The sequence below is a fragment of the Euphorbia lathyris genome, chromosome 9 (assembly GCF_963576675.1).
Source record: "Euphorbia lathyris chromosome 9, ddEupLath1.1, whole genome shotgun sequence".
Lineage (NCBI taxonomy): Eukaryota > Viridiplantae > Streptophyta > Magnoliopsida > Malpighiales > Euphorbiaceae > Euphorbia > Euphorbia lathyris.
Genome location: NC_088918.1, coordinates 23,299,425 through 23,314,120, shown reverse-complemented (window position 1 = coordinate 23,314,120; position 14,696 = coordinate 23,299,425). Strand labels below are relative to the sequence as shown.

The following is a 14,696-nucleotide window of genomic DNA, read 5'->3' as shown; positions in this document are numbered from 1 at the left end:
CTCAAATTACCCCTATGCCACGTCATCATCTTAACGGTTTCCATCCATTTGCCTTGATTTTGCTAACGGTGACAATCACAGGGTTGTGTTTGTAAAAAAAAATATCACATGTACCACATCGCAAATCGACCAAACCACAGGGTAGTTATTTATAATTAACCCTATATATATATATATAATTTCTCCATAGTTATATTTAATATATAATTTTTTTATTAAAAGTAGTTGTTTTGAAATATTGTCTAACACTTTTTATCTCTTGTTTAGAATTAAAAAGAAAAAATTAATTCCAAAATATTTAACTAAACAGACACTTAGTTTCGAACAACATGTAATGCAACTAATTGTGCCAACTTATTTACTATAAAAAAAGATATTAAACATTGAAAAATAAAAATAATCGAGTTTAATGTTTGTAACTAACTATTTTATTAACTAATATTACAATATAAATAACTATAATTATAATTAGTTGAAGTCTCGCGGGTTGCACAGATCAATAGTATTATTTAACTAATATGTTTTTATCAATTATATAATAATATTTAGCTAATATGTTTTTATAAAAAAAAAAAAAAAGTTACATAGAAAGAATCCTTATTTTTTGTAAAATGACTACTTTCATGCTTGCATCTTTTCTCTTTATTAACATCCTTTAGAAGTATTTATAAACAATTTGTCTTCCAATTGAAACAAAAAAATATTAGTGGAAAAGAAATAGTAATTGTAAAGTTTTCAAGTTTTAAGATTAAAATTAATGTGTGGAGGTTAATAAAATAAAATTTGAAAACAGTAAGTTAGTTATACCTAAAAAAAAAATGTAAAGTTTTTAAACTGAAACTTCAATTGAATTGAATTATTAACTGTAAGTAAGTTTTGAAAGATTTGTTAATAGCAAATATTAATTTTGTAAGGTTTTATTCTTTATGGTTTTTTTAATTGTATTTGGACTTTTTTCATCTAAAATGAATATAGGAGCATTTTATAAAAAAAAATAGCAAATATTAATTATATATATGAAGAGTCTTTTTGAAAGTTATAAAATAATTAATTGATTTTAATATGACAATGTAATTCACATAAATTGAATTATCATCTGTTACAAAACAATAAAATCGTAGCAACAATTAGAAAGACTATTTTTCTTAGTAAATATTATAATTATAATTATAAAGTAAGAATGTTGATGGTTTGATATGCCATATAAAATACCGTGCTACTATTTTTAAGAAAACTTTAAATATTTTAGTAAGACTAAAAATGAAATTTTCCAATTAAAATTTGGGTATTGTTATTCATCGCATCCAAATTTCGGTCCACCGCCCTCTCTTTACCATATTGCCCTTCTCATCTTATTTCATCCAAAACCTTAAAAGCTCTCTCTCCCTTTTTCTCCCGAGCAAAAATCCCGGATTTTATAAAAATGGACCCAAGCATTCCCGAAGATAATGATTTCGAACACGAGGTAATATTACGATTTTTAAATACGTGTCTGATTAATTTTTTTTTTCGGTTTTTGCCTGAACAGGTAGAGCGTACTCCCGTTCCGTAGGCCGAATGGATGAACTACCCGTTCGGCCTAGGGAACGGGTAGTATGCGCTATCCGTTCCACCGATGGAACGGGTGGTACACGCTGCCCGTTTCCACCCATGGTGAAACGGGCAGTTTGCCCGTTCAGGCATAAAATGGGGAGAAATTGCCCCAAACTATTTTTTTTAATTTTTAATGTACATTATGATAACCTATTATGCATTTTTTGTATATTCAGGTACCAAGGATTTGAGAGAATTTGAATTTTAGCTCGGTTTTTTGAAAATCCTAAGAAGGTAGAGAGGATTTGAATTTTTTGTTAGAAAAAGTGAGGAGGACAAATATGTAGTGGACCGGAATTTGGGTGCGGTATATAGCAGCCCACTAAAATAATTTAACTGAATTGCTAAATATTGAAATAGTTTGGAATTTTTTTTTTTGAAATGGTGAATGTTTTAATTTTATAGATTGATAATAGATAGATTAAACAAGAATCTCAATATGTATTTTATAAAAAGATCTAGTTTTCGATATAATAGAAATAAAATATTTTTTATAGATAAATATGATAATATAATTAAAATTAATATATTGAAGTCATTAATATAGAAAAAGAGGGACGCGATTTTAGGATTCCGTTGCCGCCGCTGTCTGCTACCGGTGCCTGTAGTGTCTCGGTGATGCTTGTGTCAGGCGGACTATGAATCGTTAGAGCATCTTTTTGTTGATTACACATTCACGAGGACAATTTGGAGCAGTCTCTCGCTCCTCTTTGGTAGGCGGACTGAGACAGTCTACGTTGTCTCCCTCTTTTGGAATCCAAATTTATCGGTTTCTTGGGTTATGCGACTTGAATGGCAGGAATGTCGTGAAATGTTCTCCTCAATGCGATTCCTCGTTTCACACATTTTCCGCAAAGGTAATCAGGCCACTGATGCTCTAACAAACTTCAGAAGACTTAGTAATTAAAGAATTGTAGTGGGATGGTCATCCTACATTTTGTTCTAGTTTTAATTGGAATATTTTCGGCCGAGATGTTTTTGGCTTTATATAGCTTTGCTACTCCTTTTCCTATATTTTTGTAATTCTTTATTCTTTTATTCTATTCAGGTTCTTGTCAGGCAGGGGCGGAACCAGAGGGGGGTTGGCCGGGGCTCCAGCCCCGGCCGGCCGCCCGAGAATTGAGAAAATTTTTTTTTTTAGTAATGGTGTCTCGTAATATTTTGGAGAGAATTATATTGACTCTATGTAGTATTATATCAATGTTTAAAGGTAGATTAGATGGTTAAGAATCCTTGCTTTTATTTGAGAGATCTTGTGTTCGATTCCCTTCAACCTCATTTTATTTTTAAATGAACTCTTTCTTTTTATTTTCATAACACTTTTGAATTCATTTTTAATATATCTTTACCATTAAAAAAATAAACATATTTAATATTCAATTAGTTCAATGCTAGTTTCTAAAAAAAATGATAACATTTTTACAGTTTTAATGCGTTGGAGGCTAAAAAAATTTTGCCCAGCTCTAACGGGCTGGATTTTAAAAATTTACCGTCAACCGCACAGTTAATTTCGATATTTTTTTAACGTTTTGAATTTTCTTTTTATTGATGTGTTTTGAGCCCCGGGTCATTCGAGCTCCTGGTTCCGCCACTGTTGTCAGGGATGAGCTTGGAAGTGACAATCTATTTTGGGATGTACTGGATCCTTCGTTTTTAATAAAAATTAAAATTAAAACATTATATATTATATTATATTATATTTTTTATCAGTAAAAAAGAAACCATGTTTCAACTCGATCGGTCCAATCAAAACGTTGTTTAAAATAAGTAAATATTAATACGTCATTTACTGAGATAAAATCAAGCGAAATCAAGGATTCTTTATTTACCTATATAAATTACTCGATGTAGTTCCGAGTCCGTTAAAAAGAAAACCTCTCTAGCTGTTTAAATATGCCGACAAGCTCAGTGTCCCATATATCAGTTTCCCTTTTTCCTATTTGCGTTCCTTTCAGGGCTTTTCTCCAGCATTCACCGTCACTCTCATCCTGTCTGCTGTCTCCGGTTAGTTTCTCCCTTCAATCTTCTTTCAATTCTACTCAATTCGCCTTTGATTTTATGTTCCGATGGAGGAGAAGATATCCTCCCAGTTGAAACTCGCCGATTTAAGAATAGACAGCTTTCGCCGATCACTCGATCAACTTAACGATTTCGCTTCATCCATCGCGTTGCTTAATAATCAATGGAAGGATTTAGAGGATCACTTTTCCTCTATTCGCAATGCCATTCAACAACACTTGGAAGAGCTTAATTTAATCCGCGATACTGTACAAGAAAAATTGGAGGCTATCGAGAAGAGGGAGGAGGAATTGCATGCCCTTCGAGAATCTACGGAAGAGAGGCTTAGAGAGGTTGAGGCTCGAGAGGAGGAGTTCGAGTTAATTCAGGAGAAGGAGGTTCAAGAATTGAAGAGGGATTTTGAGCTAATTGAGAAATCGCGGGAAGAGCTTGAGGCTGTGAGTGAGTCGATTGAGAAGAAGTCGATATTGATTGGAGAGAAAGAGGAGAGGTTGGAGAAGTTGAATGATTCTGTTAAGGAGAAAGCTAGACTGGTTAGTGAAACTGAAAAAGAGGTCAGTCAGGCATGGAAAGAAATCGAAATTAAAGAGAAAAAATGTGCTCAATTTTCCAATGAATTGAAGCTGAAAGAGGAACAAATTGATGAGTTGTCCAAAATTGTTGCGCTCAAGGATGATAAATCTAGTAGATGGCTTTCGGAATTGGAAGCCAAGGAAAAGGAACTTGAGCAAAAAAGAAAAGAATTGGCATTAAGAGCTGAGAAATTTGAAGACCTTGAATTGAAGGAGAAGTTGATTGGGGAAAGAAGCGAGGAATTGGAACTCGAGAAGCAGAAGTTTATGGAACGATGTGAAGGGGTTGCACTGAAGGAGAATTTAATTGAGGAAAGATGCCGGGGATTGGAACTTGAGAAGAAGAAGTATATGGAACGATGTGAAATGGTTGAATTGAGGGAGAAGTTAATTGAGGAAAGGTGTGAGGGGTTGGAACTTGAGAAGAAGAAGTTTACGGAACGATGTGAAGAGGTTGAATTGAAGGAGAATTTAATTGAGGAAAGGTGTGAGGGGTTGGAACTTGAGAAGAAGAAGTTTATGGAACGATGTGAAGAGGTTGAATTGAAGGAGAATTTAATTGAGGAAAGGTGTGAGGGATTGGAACTTGAGAAGAACAAGTTTATGAAACTATGTGAAACGCTTGAAGTGAAGGAGAAGTTAATTGAGGAAAGGCGTGCGGCATTGGAACTTGAGAAGAACAAGTTTGTGAAACTATGTGAAAAGGCTGAATTGAAGGAGAAGTCAATTGAGGAAAGGTGTGGGGGATTGGAACTTGAGAAGAAGAAGTTCGTGAAACAATGTGAAACTGTTGAATTGAGGGAGAAGTCAATTGAGGAAAGGTGTGAGAGGTTGGAACTTGAGAAGAAGAAGTTTATGAAACGATGTGAAACGGTTGAATTGAGGGAGAAGTCAATTGAGGAAAGGTGTGAGAGGTTGGAACTTGAGAAGAGGAAGTTTATGAAACAATGTGCATCGGTTGAATTGAGGGAGAAGTTAATTGAGAAAAGGTGTGAGGAATTGGAAATTGAGAAGAAGAAATTTATGGAAAGGCGTGAAGAGGTTGAATTGGATGAGAAATTAATTGAGGAAAGGTGTGAGGAATTGGAGCTTGAGAAGAAGAAAATTATGGAACAATGTGAAGAGGCTGAATTGAAGGAGAAGTTAATAGAGGAAAGGTGTGAGGAATTGGAAATTGAGAAGAAGAAGTTCATGGAACGATGTGGAGAGCTTGAATCGAAGGAAAAATTAATTGAGGAATTGGAACTTCAGAAGAAGAAGTTTGTGGAACGATTTGAAGAGGTTGAATTGAAGGAGATGTTATTTGAGGAAAGGTCCGAGCAACTGAAACTTGAGAAAAAGAAGTTTATAGAACAATGTGAAGAGTTTGAATTGAAGCAGACTAGAATTCGAAAGTGGAGAGAAGTCGAATTAAAAGAGAGAAAACTTTTCGACGACCAACAGAAACCCTTTGGGGCCAAGGATCATCCGGCAGATGCTAATCTTCACTTTACTGTATGTATGGATGGAAAGGCATTGCAGATTTTCTTGAATGAGCATTGCGAGGAGTATGATTCAATGAGGAATGATGTATTGACTGCTTTAAGTTTATCATCTGATCCTGCAAAGCTTGTTTTGGATGCAATACAAGGGTTTTATCCTCCCCATTTGAAAAAGGGAGATAAGCAGTTCAAAAAGGAGGTTATTAGGACTAGTTGCATTCTATTATTAGAACAACTATTAAAGATATCAACAAATATCAGTCCCACTGTGAAGAAAGAAGCAATGAGTCTTGCCTTTGATTGGATAACAAAAATGAAGACCGATGCAGAGCATTCTCTTGAAGTATTAGGATTTTTGCAGCTTTTAGCTTCTTATGGACTAGCTTCTGCTTTTGATCCTGATGAGCTTTTAACTCAGTTTGAGATTGTCGCGCAACATAGCCAGGCTGTGGAATTATTTCATGTGCTGGGTCTTGCCGACAAAGTATCTGGTAAGTGAGCTTCCTGAACTTATGAAGCATATATATTTATATGCAAATTCGTAATGGAGTATCTGATAGGCTTTAATGTCTGAGTTTTATGTAGTTCACGCATCTTGTATCATGTGTGAGCCTGTGTTTCCATCTTGTAGTTTTCTTTGCAGGCAGAAATTGTTTAATTGACTAATTGAGTCATTTTGATGTTAAGTTGAGAATTTCATTCAGTTCATTATTCTTCTCATGTGTTAATTTATTCTTAATTTGGTACCGCCAATATGTGCAACAGGTTTTATTCAAAATCTTGTTAGAAAGAAGAAGCAAGTTGAGGCTATCAGATTTATTCATGCTTTCGAACTCACTAATGAGTTTCCTCCTGAACGTCTGTTGTTTGCTTTCTTAAGTAACTCCAAGAATGCTGCCAAGAAAATGAGAAAGACAAATAATTCACTTCAAGGACTGGTATTTTAACTTCTCTCTTACCTCATCATCAATACTTTCTTTTTATTGTGTGTACATATTATGACAAATTGGTAACAGGTTGAGGCTTCAAACAAAAGAATAGCTGATCTAAGGCGAGCAATAAAGTGCATTGAAGAATGCAAGATCGAATATAAACCTTCAGTTAAGAACCTTAAGCAGCTGGTCGAACATTTGGAGAAAGAGAACTTGACAAGGAAAGCAAAAGCATTAGCACCAAAATTTCAAAAACCACGTCGTAATAGGAAACGCTTAGCCTCCGCTGTGGCACCTATGGATTACCCTGTCCTTGCCCCTGTTACTGCATCTGCCACTAGCCGTTCTCCCACCTGCTTCACCAGAACCACCTCTACTTTTGTGTCAGACACTGATAATCAACTACAACAGTTTAGTGGAAATAAGCGTCCTCGGATAGGAGAGTTAATAGAAAAAAGGTTAAACACATCTCGTGGTGATGCTGATCAAGGTATATGTTATATGAGACGCTATCGTTAAGCTAGCTTCTTATGAAAATACATCTGAATCTAGTGTGATATAGTATTGTTGGGGGCTTGAATTACCCTGCATGCTCCTCCCTGTTACAATAGGCTAGTTATTTAAGTTGGCGTTTCTGGTTAGGACATTCTCTAGCTTCTTTCTTTCTAATTATGAATACATGTGAACTCTTGGTTTACCAGTTAATAATACAAACAAAATTTCACTGATTTAATCTTCCACAAAGTAGTACCTCTCTCTCTGTGTATGAAACTAATCTTGTCCAGCATCCGCTACTATTTGCTAAATTTTAGTCTTATAGGGGTCATTATCATGGCAATGATAGAACTTTTGGATCAAATGCTCTCTCTCTCCATCTCTCGGATCAAATCCACAATCTCTCTCCAGCATCCACTACTTTTTGCTAAATTTGACATGCTGGCTGTAATTTAAATTTCACTGTATGCTACTCAATAGTCTTATAGGGGTTATTGTCATGGCAATGATAGAACTTTTGGATGCATCCACTACTTTATGCATATTCTTTGTATTTCATATTCTTTTTATTTGGTTGCTACTCCTCCCTGAGTGCTTATCTTAAATCAAGACAGGGTGAATTGACTTCTAAGTGCTCTGTCATACTCATAACCTTCTGCATATATGTATTCCCATTTTCTTATCGAACAAAGGTTATTAGCTAAAGAACCTGATGCTTTAGCTATTATAGATAATTTTGCTTTATTTTATTTGTCCTTTGTGTTTTGTAGTTGTGATCCACTTTCTTAACCTTTCCGATGACAATTGATCTCTTTTTTTTCATCCAAACGCAACTTGTTCCATTGCCTTCCATGTAAAGTTTGAGAATTTTCTCCAGGTAATTCGCCATTTAAAAGCAAGGACGCTACTGCATCATCAGAACTTCGGCCTGAGCATAGTTGTTTATCTGTCGACGCAAACAAGGAAGATTCGATGCAAGCACTTAATAGGAGTGAAAATTATCAATTTGCACTTGAGGAATGTCTTCAATCGACATGTGATCCAGGGAAGTTTTGCTTCCTAATGGAGCGGTTGAGGAATGACTCGTTCCAGATAAATCCAGAAATACAAGAGCAGGCAAAAGAAGTTGCACTTCATTGGCAAACAATCCTGGAAGAAACCAGAGATGATCCAATGGAGGTCATTTGTTTTTTGCAATTTGTAGCTGCCTACAAGTTAGCCTCTATTTTTAGTGCAGACAAGCTTCTTGGTCTTCTAGACACCGATTACTGGTGTAAAGAGGCCCCTGATTTATGTCAAGCCCTAGGTTTAACAGATAAGATCCCAAGTAAGTGCTATGTCCTAAATTATTTATTTCTTCACATCATCTCTCATACATTGAGGGCGAGCCTTGGCGCAACGGTAAAACGTTGTTGTCGTGTGACCAGAGGTCACGGGTTCGAGTGTTAGGAGCGGCCTCTTGCCAAATAAATTGGCAAGGAAAGGCTTGCCCCCAGTACACCCTTGTGGTGGGACCCCTCCCCGGACCCTCGCTCAGCGGGGACGCGTAGTGCACCGGGCCGCCCTCTATCATCTCTCATACATTACGCTCTTAGAATTTATGAAAATTGATTCAGAAAATTCCTTTACTTGAACATTTGAATTCTTTTAAAGAAAATTGATCCTCATGAATCAATCTGATGGTATTTAAATTTTGTTGTTTCCTGTGCCAGTTTTTGTTGAAAATCATATAAGAACGGGACAGCATCTAGAAGCTGTAAAATATATTTATGCATTAAATGTTGTTGACGTGTTCCCTCCGCTGCCCATTTTGAAGAATTATCTGATCAATTCTTCAATTACAATGCAGGTATATATAAGCACTCATTTTTTTTGAACTTTATTAGGCTTTCTATTGATTACCTCTCTTGTAAATATCTATGAACTATCTTGCAGCACGGGGACGTAGACATGGAGATAAAAGCATTAAAAGACGTGATAAAATGCGTTTCAGATTTCAAAATTACTGGTCTGTCACCTGAAACCCTCAAAGAGCGCATTGTGGAACTGGAGAAACAAAAAGAAGAGGAACTTGGAAGTCCCAACGTAGTTGATATGCAACTGGAAGAGGAAGAAGAAAAACCTCTTATCATTCAGACATCAGAAGTAAAAACCAATTTTGTTTCATCTAGATCTCAATTAGATCAGCAGGTCTACGCAGCTTCTTTACCGATAACTTCTGAATCAGCCCTTAATACTCAACTGGAGGAGAAGAGTGAAAATACATGTCCTATAGTTCATTTTTCATCTATGGATCCTCTGAAAGTGTCCATCGTTGGTGCAACATCGACAGTTCATTCAATAGAACACCCTCTACAGCATTCACCAAATTTGGTTATGAATAAGGATGTTCCTTCCATGAATGCACCACCCAACTATAGTTCAACACATGTCCCTAGCATGAATCTGCCATCCAGACACGATAGTTCAGTGCAAACCCCTCTGCAGCATCCACCAGGTTTACAAACGGGTCAAGGTGATCCTAGCATGAATGCACCACCCAGACTCGATAGTTCAATGCAACCCCATTTGCAGCATCTGTCAGGTTTGTATACGAATCAACGTGATACTTCAGTGCAAACCCCTCTGCAGCATCCCCCAGGTTTACAAACGGGTCAAGGTGATCCTAGCATGAATGCACCACCCAGGCTCGATAGTTCAATGCAACCCCATTTGCAGCATCTGTCGGGTTTGTATACGAATCAACGTGATCCTGGCATGAATGCACCACCCAGATACTCTACTCCAATGCAACCCCCTTTGCAGCATTCGCCAGGTATGAGTCAAGGTAATCCTTGCATGAGTGCACCACTCAGATATTGTAGTGCAACGCAACACCCGCCAGGTTCATTCATGAGTCAAGGTCAAGGTGATCCTTCCATGAATGTACAACCCAGACAATGTAGTTCGACGCAACCCTCTCTGCAGCAGCCGCCAGGTTTGGCCATGAGTCAAGGTAATCCTTGCATGAATGCTCCACCGCAGCACCCTCTAAATTCCTTCATAAGTCAACATGGTCCTGGCATGAATGCGCCACCCAGCCAGGCTAGTCCAGTGCAACCTCATCTGCAGTATCCACCTGGTTCGTTCACGAGTCAAGTTGGCCCTAGCATGAGTCATCCACCCACACATGATAGTTCAGCTCAGCCCTTTCTGCAGCATCAGCCATATACAAATCAAGGTTATCCCTACATGAACGCACAACCCAGACCCTATAGTTCCACGCAACCCTCTCAGCAGTATCAGCAAGGTTCATATACGAGTCAAGGTTATCCCTACGCGAACGCACCACCCTGGAACTATAATTTGGCAGCTAATCCTCCTAACCTACAATTACAATGGAATGGATTTGCCTATGTGCCAGTGCCTAAATGAACGTCCCTGTTTGACTATCACTATTGGTCATTGTGATTGATCTGAAACTGCTGGCATTTTGCTGCTAATCTGTTGAATTCTATTCCAAAATGATCAGCTTCAGCTTTTTATCAGAATTCTCATTGAAGAAGACGAAGTTAAACCTTCCGATCTGATTCCATGATTAATCCCAGACTCCGTGGAGACGAGATTAACTTGGGTTTGGCCATTACAGTAAAAGAAATTCGGTTGGATTCCGTGTCGTGCTTCTAATCATGTGGTGTCAGATCACCAGGTGTGGACTGAGCATGATGCAATGGTTGAGTTCCTCCTGTGCTTATCCTGCTCTTTTGATGGTAACCTATTGGCCCTTAAAAATCTGTGATTCGTTTTTATTGAAACTAAATAAGCTTAAATGTGGTATCATACACATTTATGAAATTTTGTAGTCTGTATCGTTCTTTTTTTTGTCAGAACTTTTTTGTAATATGAGAGTTAAGGGTCCGTTTGTTTTACCTACTGTTGTTGTTTGTCGTTGGAAATAGCAAAAAGTAGGGATTACCTGCTTTTGTAAAAGGTTGCTTTTTAGGTGTAAAAACCAAATATGAGATCATAAACCAAACACCTAAAATTCTACCTTCTGAAGTGGAATGACAAACATGAACATGAAAATGAGCAACCAAACGTCCCTTAAAGTTAGTAAATACAGTGGTGTGTTAGTGGATAAAATCGTTGCTCAAATCAATTATTGGGAATCTAAAAATGCTTTCTTATGCTAGGCGGTTGCACTTAATTATAAATGCATATATTTTTTTGCAGTTAATTATAAATGCATTTTTTTTACCAAGACAATAAGGAGGATTTCGCTTCACCAACTTTCATAAATGATTAGTAATTAACTTATCCAATGTAACAATGTAACAAATTTTCTCATAACCTAACGCATGAAGAACAATCCAATTTCACCTTCTTATGATTCTGATATATAAACATTAAATTTAATTTAAATTAAATTTCTTTGTAAGCTTGATGATATGGTGATTAATGTTAAATTAAATTTAATATAAATTAAACAATGAGTAATTTTAAATTTGGATATAGCACTTTGTTTTTGACAAAGTACGACTCATTTTGTTTTTTACACCATTAGATATGGAATGTAAAATTCATCCCATGGTGAAAAGCACACAAAGTAAGGTTTATTTTGTCAAAATATATACATCAGCCAATAAAATTTGATGTTCATGAAATTAAAAAGAGAATAAAACATGTGATTTAAAAGAATTTTCATTTCATTATTCTTTCTCAAATCAATTGACTTCTTTTTTCCTCAATATTCATCATGCTATTAAATAAACTAAAACCTACCGAAAATAAAATGTTTTGAATTAAATTTTACAAAGCTATATAAATTAACAGATTCTTTGATTGGGATTGACAAAGAGTTGTATTGATCGAATGTAGTAGTTATCGATATGTTATTTCACGTGTTTTATAGAGATGATTGTGATTATACGTGTATGAAGATAAACAAAGATAAGAGATAAAATGTGATTTCTAATTTGCGATAGAAAACTAACTCTAGAATCTAAATTGCATATGGAATGGGATACCTCGATTAGGGCACCCTTTCGTCGAAATACAGTATTGGGCAGGGAACGATGGTTGAAGGAAGATGGAGAGGAGGTAGGGCAGGGCAGTGGTTGATCAATTGGTCGTGGTGCAACTAGAATCTTGGCTCTTGTATATAGATGGAGGAGGCAATGCCAAAGGCATGACTCAGAATGCAGTTGAACCCAAGAAAGCTATGGATGGGCTGGAGGTTTCTGCGGAAAGGAAGCGAAGGCGTGGGGAGAGAAATAATACAGATGAGCATAAAAAAGGTAGCGAATAGTGTCAAGCTCGCAGCCCTTAACATGGACATTGATATGTCCTCTAAAGATGTAGCATCCTCTACTGTGAAGGGGGTTAAAGTTTAAGACAAAGGTTCTTCTATAGAGTCAGATCCAAAAAAATGGAGCACAGACAGGCCTAAAAGTTCAGGCCTGCCCATCCAAATGAAGATTTTGAGTTGGAACTGTCAAGGAATTGGTAGTGTCAAGGCAGTTCCTATTTTATGACCTTGTTAGAGCACAGAAGCCGTATGTAATTTTTTCCTTTTGAAACATTACTTTGTAAGAATTGAGTTTATTCGTAATAAAATTAGCTTCGAAGGTTGTTATTCGATGGATTTTATTGCCCACAGTGGAGGTATCTATGTTTTTTGGAAGCATACTAATTGGTGTTCTTTTTACTATCCTTTTCTACTAATCACGTAGATCTAGAAGTTAATGATACGTTGAATGGGAAATGAAAATAAATTGGTTTCTACGGGTGTCCGAAGAAGAACTGTAAGAAAGTTTTGTGTGGTATTCTTAGATCCATTGTTACTGCCTCCACACTTCCATGTGCAGTTATCGGAGACTTTAACGATCTCTTTTCTCATGTGGATAAAAAAAAAAGCTTGATTGATCACCCGATATGGTGCCTGAAAGGGGTTTAGATGGCTCATCCTTTAACACTGTAGTAGCAATGTCTGATCATTCACCCATCATCCTTCAGATAGAGGATTAGATTGGTACACGGCCTCAACATCGTTTTATGTTTGAAAATAAGTGGTTTCGATAGTTTGGGTTAAAGGAGGTGGTCAAATCGGATTGGTTGGAATCAACGCATCTCCCGATTGATGAGTGTCTTCAAGCGTTGGCAGATTTTCTCAGATTTTAGGGCAGACTTGAACTTCAACTTTCGCAAAGAAATTTAGACTTATAACAGATAGATAGAGCAGTTGAGTGGAGGTACTTTAATGGAGGATGCTAAGGATGTTGAAACACCTTTCCACATGATTTTGATTTGACAAAATTATTTGAGTATATGTTTAAAAATATTCTAAAACACACTAAGTTTAAATGCTTTGATTTATTACACTAATGTGTTTGTTCAATGTTGAGTTAAATTATTTATAAGACATAAAGACTAAAAGGCTAAAGGCCCAAAGGAAAGTCAAAGGCCCAAGACAACTCGGCCCGTGTAAACAAAACGCTGTCATTGTGGATAAAATGCAGCTCAGCATGAAGAAGGATCTGGAAGACTTTCTTTATCTACTTCGGAACGAAGCTGCTGAGTTGGACGATAAAGAGTACAAGACAGCAACTGAGCAAGGAACAACTTCAAGACAAAGTATTTCTACTTTGGGTAAAGTTCAGAAGACACAGAAAGCTGTCTGGAAGACTTTGCCATAAAAGGCGAAACATTCTGCCTGTTTGTCTAAAAGCTGCTTAGCACTGACCGAAGACAGAAGATACAATAATCTGGTTGGCCAACGGCACTGAGCGTGTACTGAGTGACAACGACATCAAGCCGTTTCCCTCCAACGGTTATTTCGAAATTTGAAATAACCGATACCTCAAGTGTCACTATAAATAGGCCTTTCAGTTGCTTCATTCGATGCAGATCTTCAACAAGCCATTACGCTGACCAAATTTCTACTCGAAGAATCTGTGTGAAAAAGCAAAGCAAATACTTACACCAATTTCCATATTACTGTGTAAAAGTCTAGAGTGATTATCCAATCATCTAAAGTGTCTTAGCAATTGTTGTTTAGGACAAACTTATTATCATTTCTAGAATTAGAAAGGAGAGGCTGAGTACTCGGTTATAGTACTCAGCAATAGAATAGGAGTGAGTAGAGGTATAGAGGAAGGTACTCTTGTTATACTCAGCTTCTTGTTGTAAAAGATTTGATGCTCTACCGTTAAAGAGCTCAGTAGAGAATTCGAAAGCTCAGAACGTGTTCCGGGGACAGGACGTAGGCGTAGAGGCCGAACCTGGATAAATCTGCTGAGTAACATCGTTCTAACCTTAAACTCCTTTAATATATATATTGCTTGCTTAAACAAAAATGACCAAGTAAAGAGGTCACACTGAGTTGTGTGCATTGAGTATCTGAGTTCAGGAATAGACTTAAGTGCTATCTCCTGACTCAAAGAAAGAAGCTGACTTAGTCACCAGTTGACTAAGTTAGTGTCTTACTTCACTCAGCGCGCTGTGTAATTCCTTTTCAAAGTAAAAGAAGTCAGCCTTAACGTACTAAAATTTTAAATAGTTCCTATCCCCCCCTTGGAACTAACCTGTTACGTTATAAGGGACCAACAAGTGGTATCAGAGCTTAA

The 14,696-nt window shown here is 36.7% G+C and overlaps 1 protein-coding gene across 1 annotated transcript; it reads left to right on the top strand.

The window, feature by feature from the left end:
* The first annotated feature begins 3,485 nt into the window (after window positions 1–3,485).
* LOC136205767 (uncharacterized) lies at window positions 3,486–11,000 on the top strand. Its single transcript, XM_065996530.1, has 6 exons — window positions 3,486–6,156; window positions 6,431–6,603; window positions 6,682–7,087; window positions 7,970–8,419; window positions 8,805–8,941; window positions 9,028–11,000. The coding sequence occupies exons 1-6, from the start codon at window positions 3,660–3,662 to the stop codon at window positions 10,504–10,506; spliced, it is 5,142 nt and encodes a 1,713-aa protein (XP_065852602.1). The 5' UTR covers window positions 3,486–3,659; the 3' UTR covers window positions 10,507–11,000.
* Window positions 11,001–14,696: the final 3,696 nt, after the last annotated feature.

What these genes read in the sequence shown, in the direction of transcription:
- LOC136205767 (XM_065996530.1), top strand. Translation starts at nt 3,660, where the DNA reads ATGGAGGAGAAGATATCCTCCCAGTTGAAACTCGCCGATTTAAGAATA. An exon ending in TCTTGCCGACAAAGTATCTG is followed by an intron (nt 6,157 to 6,430) that starts GTAAGTGAGCTT and finishes TATGTGCAACAG; the next exon opens with GTTTTATTCAAAATCTTGTT. An exon ending in ATAATTCACTTCAAGGACTG is followed by an intron (nt 6,604 to 6,681) that starts GTATTTTAACTT and finishes AATTGGTAACAG; the next exon opens with GTTGAGGCTTCAAACAAAAG.